At 42.7% G+C, this 15,454-nt stretch overlaps 1 protein-coding gene across 3 annotated transcripts in view; it reads right to left on the bottom strand.

The window, feature by feature from the left end:
* The window catches only part of IRF2 (interferon regulatory factor 2), a 151,532-nt gene that overhangs the window by 21,319 nt on the left and 114,759 nt on the right, over positions 1–15,454 (bottom strand). For all 3 annotated transcript variants that reach the window (XM_068268891.1, XM_068268874.1, XM_068268883.1), the window contains exons 5-6: positions 6,999–7,045; positions 3,794–3,908 (exon numbers count right to left, since the gene is read on the bottom strand). In XM_068268891.1, coding sequence (XP_068124992.1) covers positions 3,794–3,908; positions 6,999–7,045 — 162 coding nt within the window. The remainder of the gene's footprint in view (positions 1–3,793; positions 3,909–6,998; positions 7,046–15,454) is intronic.

The raw sequence follows: 15,454 nt of genomic DNA, 5'->3' as shown, positions 1-15,454 counted from the left end.
TCGATATTTAGCAAGTTATCACCATCACAAGTTACCTTGTACTCATACTGTGCTGAATTATCTGATTTTTCTTGTATTCCTGTATTGTCGTATTGATGTACGTCACCCCTAAATATTGTCTGTAACCTAAATTAATGTCCAGCGCTGCATAATATGTTGGCGCTTTATAAATACAATAAATAAATAATCTGTTTGATTCATAAGACCAGGAGCCTCTAGACAATGAAATCTTCAAAAGTATCCTAATAAAGGTATGCCTATGCCTGTGATGATCACCTAAGGTGCCTACACACATCCAATCTTGACTAACCAATTTGACCACTTCCATGAAGCTTAGGAGTTTCACTTCACAATCTGTTCAAATTATTCAAAATCTGTTGGACTTCATACTACATGGAAGTAATAAAATTCCCCAATCAAGATTGGATGTTTTTACCATGGATTACCAAAATAAAAAAAATGCTACAATCTTGTCCTCAGGGCTCGCTGCTCATGTGCCTTTTTGCAAATGTACAGTATGTGTCTTTTGCTGTGCTGAATGCAAAAGCATTCATTTTCACATGCAATCACATCCAATGCATAGGTTTTTGTTTCTTCTTATGTACTGCTGCATGCATTGCCCTGTGGAAATGTCAGTATGACCTCTACAGAAGAAACATGTCTTTTGTTGCGGTCAATGGAACTATCATGTTTAATCACAGGCCACCCAGTCAAAGGCCACTTTATCCAACTAACCTAGCAGTATGTTTAGGCCTCTTTCACAGTGGGACGTTAAAGTCACACGTTATAAAAAATTACAATGCAGACTAAAGCAAGTCTGTGCGACATTCACAGTGCACACGTTGCGTTGTGTGTAACGTGTAGCAATATTTAGAAAGTGCCGCATGATGTGCGTTTAGCAATACATTTGCTGCATTATGTGTGTTGCACATGCTCAATGGTTTTTTTTAAATGTAACGCATGCACCGTTTTTGTTCCATCAGTATGCGACGAAAACAGCGCACCAAGAGACACATAACAGTGCAAAATAACGTCCAACTGCATAACCTACATGCGCTGCGTTAGGGGCACGTTGTGCGACTTGAACGTCGCATCAAACACAACGTCCCACTGTGAAAGAGGCCATAAAGGAGGTAGCAACGCAAAGAAAAAGTTCACTACAGCTCATATTTTCCACTTCTGCTTTGCAAGATGTACATTTAAAACGTCCCTTATGTGTTTTCCTTCCTTATTTCACTTTGCGAGGTTTCCATTGATGATATGCTTCTAAATGAGTAATGTGTTTCCTTTCTTAGGCTCATAGTTGGGTGAAACAAAATAAGCCATACACCATTTTCCATTGACTAGGAGAAACATTAATAAAAGCTAATAATCCGATTCCTGAAGTGCCAATCGATTAATAGCTGTGTAATTGTATTATTTGAATAATTTGTGGCATACAACAATTCTGATTGGCTCCTGCAAACATTCTGGTTCCTGGCCAAGAGAAATCTGAATTTAACACAAATCTGTCAATCATCCTTAGATAGGATGTTGGGAGTGACTACGTGACTATTATACAGAAGATGAAGCTTGGTGTGGGAAGCCGACACCTCATTATTGGCTCTCTACACATCCGCTTTGGCAGGGCAGCAGCGGTAATCGACTGATGGGCCATATCACTGCACTGCATCAAACCGTAGGTCAATAGATTCTCAGTAAAGTCCCTGCTAAAGTGCTTTAAAATCGATGTGTAGTGTGTGGCAGTTATAAATTAATAATAATCCGAAAATTTTTATAGCGCCTTTCTCCTGTCGGACTCAAAGCGCTCAAGAGCTGCAGCCACTGGAACGCACTCAAGAGGCCACCCTGCAGTGTTAGGGCTTGCCCAGGACTTCTTACTGAATAGGTACTAACTCTACCCAGGATTTGACCTAAGTGCCCATGTCAAAGACGGTGCCCTTAACAGTACACTATCCAGCACACTCAGAGACGGGAAAAGGTTCTCCAGCACCTAAGGATGAGACACCAAAGTGCGCCCCTCCATCCCTCCCACCCCAGCAGTCACACACGGATTTCTATTTGACCAAGAGGCGCCCCCTGAAGTGGTTACAAATATTTTAAATTTTAATATTTTCGCGACAGTAGTCCTTTCAGAACAATGTATTTGCTCTGTTTGTTCTAGCCTATCAACTGGAGAGTTAATTTCTAGAAAAGTTAAGGTGCCCATACACATCTATTTTTACCATGATTGCATCTGCCAGAGATCAATGCCCCAACCTGGCTGTCCAATCGTAATTTTGATAGATCCAGATTGACTTTGATTGCAAAGGGACAATCAGGAGAATGGCGGTGGATTGACAGCTGACTTATTAACTCCTCCCATTTAAAATAATGCACCCCTGGGGCCTCTGCAGAGTGTTGGTAGTGTTTTACGATTACCTGTCTGCTGGAGTGCTCCTTCCAGTGTTCTGTCTCCATACCAACCAGCTGCCATTGCTTTGTGAACCGCCAGGGATGTTACCTGTCTACATAACTGCTGCCAGGATATGGGGAACGGGCAACCAACAGGAATGGAGACTGGACACAGAGGGAGCACACCGATATAAAGGTGTGTGCGCTCTGCTACCAACACTCTGTAGAGGAGCACTAGATGTGGGGAGACCTGGGGGGCCTGTACTGTGGCAGTTCAAAAGATTTAAATCTATTTCGAAGCAGTAATATATCCCTCTCTGATCAGATTTTGATCAGAGAGGGATCTATGTGGGTTGGGAGACCTGCTTTTGTCCATAAAGGCGCGTACACACGCCATATTTTACAAGCAACGGACGTCCGTCAGACCCTCCCGCGGAGCAGTCGTTCTGCCGACAGTAGCATGTGTGTACAAGCTGTCGGGAGACTGATAAGACTGTTTTTGACTGATCCGCCGTGTCTTATAAGTCTGCCAACAGCTTGTAAACACATGCTACTGTCGGCAGAACGACTGCTCCGTGGGAGGGTCTAACGGACTCGTCGCTTGTAAAAATACGGCATGTGTACGCACCTTAAGTAAGGTCATCTGAAAATCACAACTGTTTGGGTAATAAGGAGTATGGAAACAAATGTTATAGTTTTTATTTCTTATTGCCAGACTGTAATTCCCCTCTAAGGGAAAAAAAAAAAAAAAGTATAATTAGGCAGACAGTGAATTCCCTGTTCACCGCTGTAGTAGAATGACTACACCTGACACAAAACTCATGTACTTCAATACATAAAAAGCCATTAAAACATGGAGGCATTCTAGAACTTAGGAGGCTTTTCTGTCCTCCCCACATCATATACTGCTACTATAACCTTTACAATACAACCCTAGACTATAAAATGTCAAAGTTACTTAGAAATAATAAACATGGAAAAGTAGTCAAACGCTTTTTTAAAGAACTCATTTTTTGTAACAGCTCAGTGAACCTCTCCTTTAAGAATATTGTGGTGACATGGGGGAAAACCCATTACAAGCCTACTCACACTGTGGTTTCCTCGTCATTCATAACAAAACACCAACATAACATTTGCATTTAAAATCTTAACTTTCTTCAAAACAACAAAGCAGCAGTATCCTAGAGACATGCAGAATGCAAACAAACAAATAAGGGATACAGCTACTAAATATTAAGCCTAAATCAAACTTAATAAAAAGTAACAACACCTTTTTAACGTAAACTTCTATATTTTTTAGAATACTGTCGAAAGCATCCCATTAAATTCCCATGCAGCCAAATAGGCACATACCCTTCTTCTAGCATGAAACGCCAGACTCAGATATTCAGATACTTGCCTAATATATTTACAGTGTTGTCATGTTCTTGCTTTACAGGAAATAAAACTGTATATTGTGAGGGAAGGGTGCATCCTCCATTCACTGATGGCTGTGGCTCCTGGCTTGCTTCCTCCTGTTGAAAAACACATACAATGGTATTAAATAATTCATGCAAAAGGCACCACATCATTACTTATAGCATTAAGCCTGGTACAAACGTCCAATTTTGATTGGTCAATTTTGTCACCTCTATGAAGCATGTGTGCCAACTGATTTTAAATGCTATGAACAGATTATGCAGGTAAACGCTCATACTACATGGAAGTGTTAAAATTAACCAATCAAAGTTGGATGTGTGTACCAGGCTTTAGCCTTACTGTACTCATTACTCCGGTAGAGATCAATCGATTCTTAATACCATGAACAGCATAAAGATTAGGAAACAACACAATCTCACAGCTGTTGCTTTTTGTCTGTGAAGCTAACATTTCACAACCTGTGATTCACAGCAGAAAGAGGATTAATACTAAAAATACAAGTCCCTGACATACGTCAGTACACCACAGCTCTTTTCTCCTAACTAGATACAAACACAGACATGCAGCTTTTAATCCAATCAGTCAAAATGAAACTCAAAAAGTCATCACTAACGTTCTTACATTTGTGGTTTTTGTCCCACTTGTAGCCTTTTGCCAAACAAGATGTTGGATAACTGTGTGCACAATGCGCTTGATTGTAAACCAGGCAGGGTTGAAATGGGACAAGGCATTTTCGAGTGATAGCGGCACATACACACACGTCCGATTTTATATTTATATATTTTTGGAATTCTGGTAAATAAAAACACACAAAGCCCTAGTTCAGCCTCAGTGCATGTGGCAGTAAATTTGCATGATCATTCTCAACGCACAACATTTGTGCATTGCACATTTGTACTTTTTATAACTAAATATATTGAAAGTTCTTGCCCAATAGCGCATTACTGACAGTAGAATAGGCGTTTGCTCCCTGACAGCTGAAAAACCCAGCGCCACCCACTACAGCTCAAAAGTTCCTCCCTGTTCAGCGTGTAATGAAGCCTTTAAACCTCTTGACATACTCCCAAGTGTATTTATAAGAACCACGTGCATCTCATCATTGTGCCCAGTCTACAGAAAAAAAATAAAAAACATTTTTCTATTACTTACCGTAACTTATCTTTAATAAACACACTGGAGAGGACATTGCCTGTAGTAAAGCATTTACCTTTCCAGAATAGGGAGGAGGTTGGCAGGAAGTGATGAGGAGACTCAGCAGAACATTAGCTGCAGTCAAAAGTGTTATACTTATAAAAGAAATATTAAAGGGACCTTGAGCAGGTGATAAAATCTAAATTTACAATTACCTGGGGCTTCCTCCAGCCCACTATAGGCAGTGAGGTCCCCAGTCATCCTCCTGGCTCCTGGTTACAGGATGACTTCAGCATGAAGTTGTCATGTCTGCTTCCTGCTTCCGTGTATAGCGCCATTACACCGGCCGGCTACGTGTCATCACGCCGGCGTAATGGTGCTATACATGGAATCAGGAAGCAGACCTGACGACATCAGGCCGAAGTCATCCTGTAACCGGAGCCAGGACGACGCCGGGGGACCTCGCGGCCTACGGTGGGCTGGAGGAAGACCCAGGTAAGTGTACATTTTGTTTTTATTACCTGCTCAGGGTCCCTTTAATGGTGGAGGAGTAGCTAGGTCAGGCATGGGCAAACTATGACCTGCAAGGCATATCCGGCCTGTTTACAATTTTTACCTGGCCACTGATGCCTAAATCATTGGAGTAGCTAAATCAAACAAATTTGTGCCTGTTGCTGCCCGAGATCTCCGGCATTTGTAGTGACTCTGCTGAGTCGCCGGTGTCCTTCCAGATGATGCGTGGCACATGCCCCAACTCAGTCTGACCGCACTCCTAATGCTCCACATGATCCTGCCACGCGCACACTCATTACCACAACCCGATGAACTGTGAGGAGAGAGAATACGCCAGACGTCTGCTTACAGAAGTCTGCCAGCAACTCAGTAGAGTCGCTGCAAATAACAGAGCCTGCAGCGTGGAGACGGAGGATCGCGGGTGGCAACAGACGCAAAAGTAAATGTCGAATGCTGCTAAAGGAATAATTTAGGCATCTTCTGACAACTAAATGGAATGGGCTTATGTCCCACATCTGAATGGAACAGATAGAATGAAAAAGGTCCTTCAATTTTTAGCCAGTAGATCATCAACAGACTTCTTGGTCCGGCCTCTCTGTCACAATTAAGAACCAATTGTGGCCAAAGCGCAAAAAAATTGCCCACGCCTGAGCTAGGTAGTATGGTTGTAGTTTCTATTTATCATGCTGTGAGCTACCATATGGGAGCATATGGTCAAAGGTGTTTTTCAGTTGGTTCCTCTAATGGTGGCCATACACGGTACAATAAAAATGTTCGATTTTCCCGTTTATTCGATCTAAATGATCGAATTGAATGAAAGTTGAAAATATTTTTTTTTTCCGATCAAGAAATTCGAACGATTATCCCGTTTTTTCAGGAAAAATGATCGGACATGCTGGAAAAATCTTTATATTCGATCTAACGGAAAAATCGAACTAAATTATCTAATTGAAAAATTGTATCATGTATGGCCATCTTAAAGCAGACCTGAACTCAGAACTTCCTCTCTGCTGTAAAAGATACGCAACCGCATAATAACCTTCAAAGAAAAACATTTGTTGCAGCGGATACAAATTCTGCAATGAATCTGCAGTGTGTCTACTTTCTGCTTTCATGGAAGCAGACACATTGTTAACATCCTGTGTTTACAAATTAGCTGCTCTACCTTGGCAGAGAAGATTCCTGAGCAAACACAGCTGAGGGGTCAAGTTATGGTGGCGATTAGTCACAGATTTGGGGGGGGGGGGGGGGGGAATTAGACAAGTCCTGTTCAAGAGTTGAGGTCCACTTTAAATATTCTATTTGTTAATCAACATTCAAGTCCCAGTAAAAACATAGGTTACATGCACGTGATTTACACGAAGGAACATGATCTTCCACCAGCCAGGATTTCCACGCAGAAAGTTGGCTCTTGGAAATGTGGAAGGGACACTTTTTACAGTGATTTTTGAGGACCCAGCAACTTTTTGTGTCAATATTCATCAGAATGAAGACATCTCCTAAAGATGTAGAGCAAAATGTGCAAAAATAAAAATACAAACCTTCTCCGTTTTTATTTGTTCTGATTTTTCTGATTTTGTTCGTTTTCCTGAAAGAAGAAAATCGTACAGCATTTAATTATTAAGAAGCAGGAATTGTACATCAGTAGTTTCTACATTCCAAACAGCTTAGGCTTCTATATTACAATTTGGGTAGGAGACTGTGATACATGAAGTAATCCTCTAGATGCAGGTCTGTAATATCTATGACTAAGCGCTTCCTGTAACCAGTATTACACAATACACTCCAGTCTTTCTCAATGTGTCCTGCGAGCACTATAGTACAAACCTCGGTGCAATACTGTACATTGGTCATCACTAATTCAGAGGTGTTTATGGAAAAGCAGAGCAAAGGGATATCTTCAATCAGCACATAGAATGGAGGTCACACTATTTATAAAGTACTGTACACTAATTCTATTACCCCTCTAAGGCCCCATTTTCACTGAGTGCCGGGCGTCCGTGTCCAAGATGATTGTGCTGATGTGAAGCCGCATCGGATTCCCCCTGCCACGCAAAACACAGATGCAATAGCTTGCAATCGTACTTGAATCAGGAGAAGCATATTGATTTTAACAGTATACAGCGAACAGAGGTGCCAAAAGGATAAAAATCACTAAAAGTTTTCAAATGCTAAGGAGGCAGTGGTGGGCTTTCCTCCTTGAAGCAGACACACAGACTGTCAGATTCAAGAAAGACAAATTTATTGACACACTCCAAATACAATGTTGCAACGTGCTTCACAGGAGTGATCCCGCCTCGAGAGAGGCGCTTGGTGTAATCCAGACCCTATGCTGTTATATACTCCCCATTTTTCATTGCCTGATGAGTCGGGATCACGCCTGTGAAGCGTGTTGCAACATTGTATTCGGAGTGTGTCAATAAATTTGTCTTTTTTTTTTTAACAGTTAAAGTTTATTTACTTTTATAAGGAGAAGACAAAGAAGAAAAGTACAGATTTGCACAATCATAATGCCTTTGGTAACAATCAGTGATTATATAAAGTGTTAACAGGATTACCATGTATATAGGTTACATCACTGATACAAAATCATTCATAAATCAATATGTATCATATAAAGCCAAGGAGATAATACATCTCCCCCAAACAAAACCCAGCAGAATTGTGTCTAGTTTTTTAAAAAAACGATAGAGGGAGCCAGATGGGGAATTGGCGGAAGAAATACATAAATTGTGGGAGAAAGATCATTTTCAGGAGATTGATTCTACCGATTAGAGCAGGCTTTTTTAACCAGGGTTCCCTGGAACCCCAGGGTTCCTTGAGGACTCTGCAGGGGTTCCTTGGCATTTTACCCCATCGTGGGGGAAGTATACTAGAGCACACTATAATAGGTGGTACTGTAACAAGAATTACTAAATTGGGGGGTCAGGAGACAGTATAATGAGTGGCAGTGTAATAGGGGGTAGTGAAATAAACAGCCACACATACTTTTAAAGACCATGCCTCCTGAAAAATAAATGTAGGGGTTCCTCGAGACCAAAAAATTGTTTGCAGGGGTTCCTTGAGATCCAAAAGTTATTTGCAGGGTTCCTCCAGGGTAAAAAGGTTGAGAAAGGCTGGATTAGAGTGAGCGGGAGCCTATTCCATACTGCACATTTGGTTTCTAGTTGGCGGACAACTGGGTCTAGATTAAGGGACGGAATGAAGGTCTTTAGTAATTTGAATACCTAAGTATTTAAATTGTGTTACCACTTTGAGGGGACAAGCGGGGCTTGGTACTATTTGCGATGGAGCGTCCAGCAAAAATAATAACGATTTGGACCAATTAATTTGGATTCCCGACATCATACTAAATTTCTCGAATAAACATAGGGCAGCTGTCAATGAGCTATCAGGATCCGCCTTCCATGACTGAAGCCTTGATAGTGGTGATACCTAAGCCAGATAAAGATCCATTACAATGCTCGTCATATAGGCCAATATCCTTACTGAATACCGATGCTAAAAAATGTTGGCAAAGGTCCTAGCCAACAGATTGAACCACGCTATATTAAAGTTAATACATTCTGACCAATCTGGTTTCATGCCTGGTAAGGGCACGGACATTAATATACGTAGACTGCTGACCAATATCGCTGCCTCTCACTCTAATTCTGGGGAAAGAAATTTGTCTTTCTTGAATCTGACAGTCTGTGTGTTTCTGCTTCAAGGAGGAAAGCCCACCACTGCCTCCTTGGCATTTTAAAACTTTTAGTGATTTTTATCCTCTGGTGCCTCTGTTAGCTGTATATTATACCAGTGTCTACCCCAGGTGTGGGGTGTTTTAACCCCTTCTTTCTTCTGATCTACAGAGAGCGACTTCTTAAAGAGACTCTGTAACAAATTTTTCAGCCTTAGTTCTTCTATCCTATAAGTTCCTATGCCTGTTCTAATCTGCTCTGGCTTACTGCAGTCTTTCCTAACTGCACTGTCTCTGTAATAAATCAATGTATCTTTCCTCTGTCCTGTTTGTCGGGCTAAAGCTTGATTGTGTGGAATGTGCAGGGCTGCTTGTGATTGGTAGAAGCGATACACACCCTCTGCAGGCCCCCTGCATACTCTGAGATGACTCACACACTATGCTTAGCTGAGCCTATTAGAAGCTGGTTAGTTTGTTTGTAAACACTGCCTAAAACTGTTAATTACAAGCCAGGATTGCAGCAGAGAGTGGCAGAAAAAGCACAGAGGGGCACAGGAGAAAATAAGGAATAGAATGGTATGCTTTTTATTGTAAGAATATTAGAGTACAGATTCTCTTTAATCCTAAGTGGGGACAGGTCTAATCTCTTCACCTGCATTTACAGTGGTCGCCTTGGATGCAACCATGGTTTGAGAGTATTACTTACCAAAAATACAATGCATCTGTGTGCTCACTCAATGTCCCAAATTAGCAACCCCAGATAGAACAACTTCAGTCCTTTTACTTAACTAGAATGTCCTTTGGATCGCAGCATCAATCATCAAGCATAAGATGCAAGTTCTGATATTCCTCCAAGATACTGCGCTCACAACTTCAACGAATCCTTCTTCCAAAGATGTCACTCGGAAAAAAGACAAAAAAATGCACCATAGCATAATACTGTTTGAATATACTGCCTCTTTCCACAACACCCAGTGCTGTAAATGATATCTGTGTGTGTATTCACCAACATACAAGGTCTTACAGTTCCTTACCATATACTGTGGCTGCCAGATCACAGACCGCTATAAAAGCCTCCAAATACAACCATGTGCACACTCTCCTTAGTGTATCCAGGTGTCCCAAAACAACACAGGTGGACTCTCACCTTCTTAAAATGCCGTCCAGGTTAAAAGACAGAAACTGAAGAGCATCTCATAGCGTAAAAAAACACAGATTTATTTAAAATATTAAAAGATTGTGCACTCACATGCTCCAAGTATAAACAAGCATAGCATAAGATCAGCTTTCTCTACGCCAACTCTCCATGCCCATAGCTCCGCCCCGGGCGTGGAGAAAGCGGATCTTATGCTATGCTTGTTTATACTTGGAGCATGTGAGTGCACTATCTTTTAATATTTTAAATAAATCTGTGTTTTTTTACGCTATGAGGCGCTCTTCAGTTGTTAGGTGATATGAGAAAGCTGCTCTTATGATGATCCACCTGCTGGAAGTATGCTGCTGATGTGATAAAACAAACGCAGTTGCTGTCTTATAACCTGGACGGCATTTTAAGAAGGTGAGAGTCCACGTGTGTTGTTTTGGGACACCTGGATACACTAGGGAGAGTGTGCACATGGTTGTATTTGGAGGCTTTTATAGCTGTCTGTGATCTGGCAGCCACAGTATATGGTGAGGAACTGTAAGACCTTGTATGTTGGTGAATACACACACTGATATCATTTACAGCACTGGGTGTTGTGGAAAAAGGCAACATATTCAAACACTATTATGCTATTGTGCATTTTGTTGTCTTTTTTCCGAGTGACATCTTTGGAAGAAGGATTCATTGAAGTTGTGAGCGCAGTATCTTGGAGGAATGTGAGTATTACTTATCTACTCTACATTTTATCACCCTGAAGTACGTACTACACTATATTGGGCTCTTGGTGTCCCCTCCTCTTTATATTAATTTTGATAGGCTGTTATTCCGAGATTAAGTTTTGTTAGTATCTGGCGTCTTCCACTAGAGTAGTACCACTTGAAGGAGTACAACCCCCACTCCCTCACTGAAAAGAAGAAGTTTACACCCAGGCGTGGCCACATAAGAGGGATATCAGAAGACTTGTGGAGTCTTCAGGGCTGCAAGGGTTACCATTGGAGTTTGTTAGATACCACCATTGAAGGATATTTTTTTTTTATATTATATTAGCTGTAGTCCTGTACTTTCATGTAATATTTCCTTTCCCCTTCTGTTCTTTAATAAGAATATTTGAAAAATCCAATTGGGATAAGCGAATCACCATAAATGTTTGTGTTTTCTGTCATGGCCACGGTGGAGAAAGATCTTCACGCAGACTTTCCAATGCATTCACTAACCAGTGTGGGGAACTAATCTCTGCCCCTCTCTACGTAAAAGTGAACAGACTGATCTGTGATTATGAAGAAGTACATCAACCGCATTGTGGGAAATGAAAATAAGGATTGTGAAACCTACTGCTGTCAGACAGAAGGGGAGTCATACAAAATACTGCTGTATGTGAAGGCAAATTTATGTATGAAGGATGAAAATAAAATTACATGTAATAAATGCTACAACTTCTGATCCTGCCACTAAGTGCTGCTGTGAATAGCCATACACAGATACCATTTACTGAACAACTACAGGTACACAAAAGACTACAAGCTCTGCCCAATCAAAGCCTTTATTTACATCTTCAGAATCAGAATCACTTTATTTCGCCAAGCATGACTGGGTCAGGCCCGGAATTGGGTTTGGCACAATGGAGCAGTACATAGGAGCAGTACATAGGGAGAAAGGCAGAAAAATAACAGTAAAATAAAATAACAGTAAACATACACAAATACACACTCAGCATCAGTTATACATATGGCTCTGTACTCATCTTTCAAAGGTACACTGCTGAAGTCTACCGCTCCTATGCAGGTGGAAGGGCGCTGATAGGGGGTGGTAGAATGCTAAGGGAGTTCAGGAGGCTAACGGCCATAGGGAAGAAAGAGTTCTTGTGTCTGGTGGTCTTGGTGGGGATGGCCCGGAGTCTCCTACCCAGTGGAAGCGGGGTGAAAAAAAAACAGTGGCCTGGGTGAGAGAGGTCAACTGCAATCCTCAGAGCCCTGGCTGGCAGTCTTGTGTTATACAGGTGGTCAAGTGGGGGCAGGGGTCTCCCAACGATTCTCTCCGCCGACTTGATGATCCTCTGTAGTTTGTGCCTGTCACTGGCGGTGGCTCCCGCATACCAGACCAAGATGGCGGAGCAGAGGATCGATTCAATGGTGGCAGTGTAGAAGCATGCTAGAATGTCCTGCGCCATGCCAAACTTCCGCAGTTGGCGGAGGAAGAAGAGTCTCTGCTGGGATATCCGTAGGGTTGACGTGATGTTGGCCCTCCAACTAAGATCGCTGGAGATGGTGGTGCCCAGCAGGCGGGCGCAGGGCACTCTGGCCACCTCGGTGCCATCAATGTAGATGGGAGGTGGGGTAGGGGCAGACTTCCTGAAGTCAATTATAAGTTCGACGGTTTTGGCCGAGTTGAGCACCAGGCTGTTCTCCTTGCACCAGTGACATAGTCTTTCCACCTGCTGCTGGTAATCCTGGATGTTGTCCTTGGTGACGAGGCCGACAATGGTGGTGTCATCCACAAATTTTATGACTTTGACAGAGTCTACCGTGGATCTGCACTCATTTGTGTAAAGGGAGAAGAGCAGTGGGGACAGGACACAGCCCTGGGGTGCCCCTATGCTGGTTATCACTTCTCGTGAGTAGATGTCCCCCAGCCTGACAACTTGGGATCTGTTGGAGAGAAAGTCAGTGATCCATAGGTGTAGGGTTGAGTGGACCCCAAGTGTGGCCAGAACATTCTGGAGGGTGCGTGGGCATATAGTGTTAAATGCCGAGCTGGCCAATCAAAGAGTTTGCTTACCTCCTAAAGGTAAAAAAGGCGGTGACCCAAGGAGGAGGTGAAAAAAAGAAATGCCATGTGTGCAGCAACTCCATTATAAAGCATTGTTATATTCTATTCCAGGGCTGTGGAGTCGGTCCAAAAATCCACCGACTCCTCAGTTTAGGATTCCACCGACTCCTCGACTCCTCTAATTTGCATATTACAATTTTGTTGATTAACCACCCTGGCGTTCTGATTAAATCGCCAGGGTGGCTGCGGGAGGGTTTTTTTTAAATAAAAAAAAAACTATTTCATGCAGCCAACTGAAAGTTGGCTGCATGAAAGCCCACTAGAGGGCGCTCCGGAGGCGTTCTTCCGATCGCCTCCGGCGGCCAAAAGTAACACGGAAGGCCGCAATAAGCGGCCTTCCGTGTTTCGCTTACCTCGTCGCCATGGCGACGAGCGGAGTGACGTCATGGACGTCAGCCGACGTCCTGACGTCAGCCGTCTCCGATCCAGCCCTTAGCGCTGGCCGGAACTGTTTGTTCCGGCTACGCTGGGCTCGGGCGGCTGGGGGGACCCTCTTTCGCCGCTGCACGCGGCGGATCGCCGCGCTGCAGCGGCGATCAGGCAGCACACGCGGCTGGCAAAGTGCCGGCTGCCTGTGCTGCTTTTTATTTCATTAAAATCGGCCCAGCAGGGCCTGAGTAGCAGCCTCTGGCGGTGTTGGACGAGCGGAGCTCGTCCAGACCGCTCAGCAGGTTAACAGTATGTAACGTGAAATTCATCTCTTAACTGCCAACGCTTAGGAATTTTATTTTTTTGACAACTGAAGTGAGAAGGGTATGTAGACTACTATATTTATTCCCTTTAGGCTAAAACTAGTCCTTGGTAAGAGTACTTGTAAAATGTACAGACCAGAACAAAGAACATCTATCAGGCCCTAGGCAATGTAACTGTGGGTACATGTAAGAATGATGTGCAGGTACTCTGCAGGGAAATGAGGAGATTCTTCCTCTATTACACATTCTTCATGCACAATCTGAACAAGGTTTATGGGTGACAGACAACACCACTGTGCTCAATGTGCACAACATTCTCAGTGGATTCCCTGCAGCTCTGTGGGGAGAGCATATGTAGAGTATAATACCACTGTGTAACAAAGTAAACCTGAGACAGATGAAATTAAAGTTTTACAGATACCTGGGGCTTCCTCCAGCCCCCTTCAGGCTAATCAGTCCCTCGCTGTCCTCCTCCGCCACCTGGATCTTCTGCTATGAGTCCAGGTACTTGAGCCAGTCTGGTGTAGTGTGCATGCACACACTCCGCCGCCGGGAGCATACTATACCTGCGCAGCACTATTGTGCAGGTGCAGAACGCTGCTGGCTGTGGAAGCAGCACATAGCCAGACTGCTCTGACTGGCTGAATTACCTGGACTCATAGTAGAAGATCCAGGTGGCGGAGGAAGACAGCGAAGGACCGAATGGTCTGAAGGGGGCTGGAGGAAGCCCCAGGTATGTATAAAGCTTTTCTTTTAATTTGCCTCAGGTACCCTTTAATTCATAGTCACCAAACCAAATTTGAACAACATATCAATTTATTTGATTTCATGAGAAAAAAGAGAGTGCATACATTTGCATAAACCAGCATCAACGCAGAATTATTTCCATCTCATTGACCATCTCTATTAGTGACACAGCTACACATCAGGCTTTATACTTACAGCATAGATGTTATTTCGTGTATATATATAAGAGATTCCTGTGTACACATCATATATACAGTCACAATCAAATATGTATATCTGACTTTAAAAATATTGGGACTGCTTTATTGAAGCAGCACAAGTAACTCATTTTGATTGGTTTATTTCATTTTTGTGGACTGAACACAGCTATTACTGTATATATTTATTATTATTATATATATTATTTATATACATTATTTTTAATGACTATTATCTGAGAAATAAAACATTTTATCATATTTTCTATTTTAATTACAGTTACAAATTCATTAGGAGTCGGAGCCGGTGCATTTTTTTCCCGACTCCGACTCCAGGCACCCAAAATTGCTCTGACTCCATGACTTCGACTCCACAGCCCTGTTCTATTCAAATAAACCTTTCACAATGAGGTAGTGTGTTGCAGACCTGGATTCCCAGATTCACATCATGGCCAAGACCCCATCTGGCTTTCAAAAGTTCTACCTTTATTACTATGGGTTCCCACATCCCAAAAACACATTGGTAGGTTAAGCGGATTAGACCTCAGACTATGGTAGGAACATTTGACTATGAATAATAATCTGAACATTTGTATAGCGCTTTTCTCCTGTCTGACTCAAAGCGCTCAAGAGCTGCAGCCACTGGGACGCGCTCAAGAGGCCACCTTGCAGTGTAAGGGAGTCTTGCCTTGAACTCCTTACTGAATAGGTG

The sequence above is a fragment of the Hyperolius riggenbachi genome, chromosome 1 (assembly GCF_040937935.1).
Source record: "Hyperolius riggenbachi isolate aHypRig1 chromosome 1, aHypRig1.pri, whole genome shotgun sequence".
NCBI classification, from domain to species: domain Eukaryota; kingdom Metazoa; phylum Chordata; class Amphibia; order Anura; family Hyperoliidae; genus Hyperolius; species Hyperolius riggenbachi.
The sequence above is the reverse complement of the archived record's forward strand: the minus strand, read 5'-3'. Positions and strand labels throughout refer to the sequence as shown.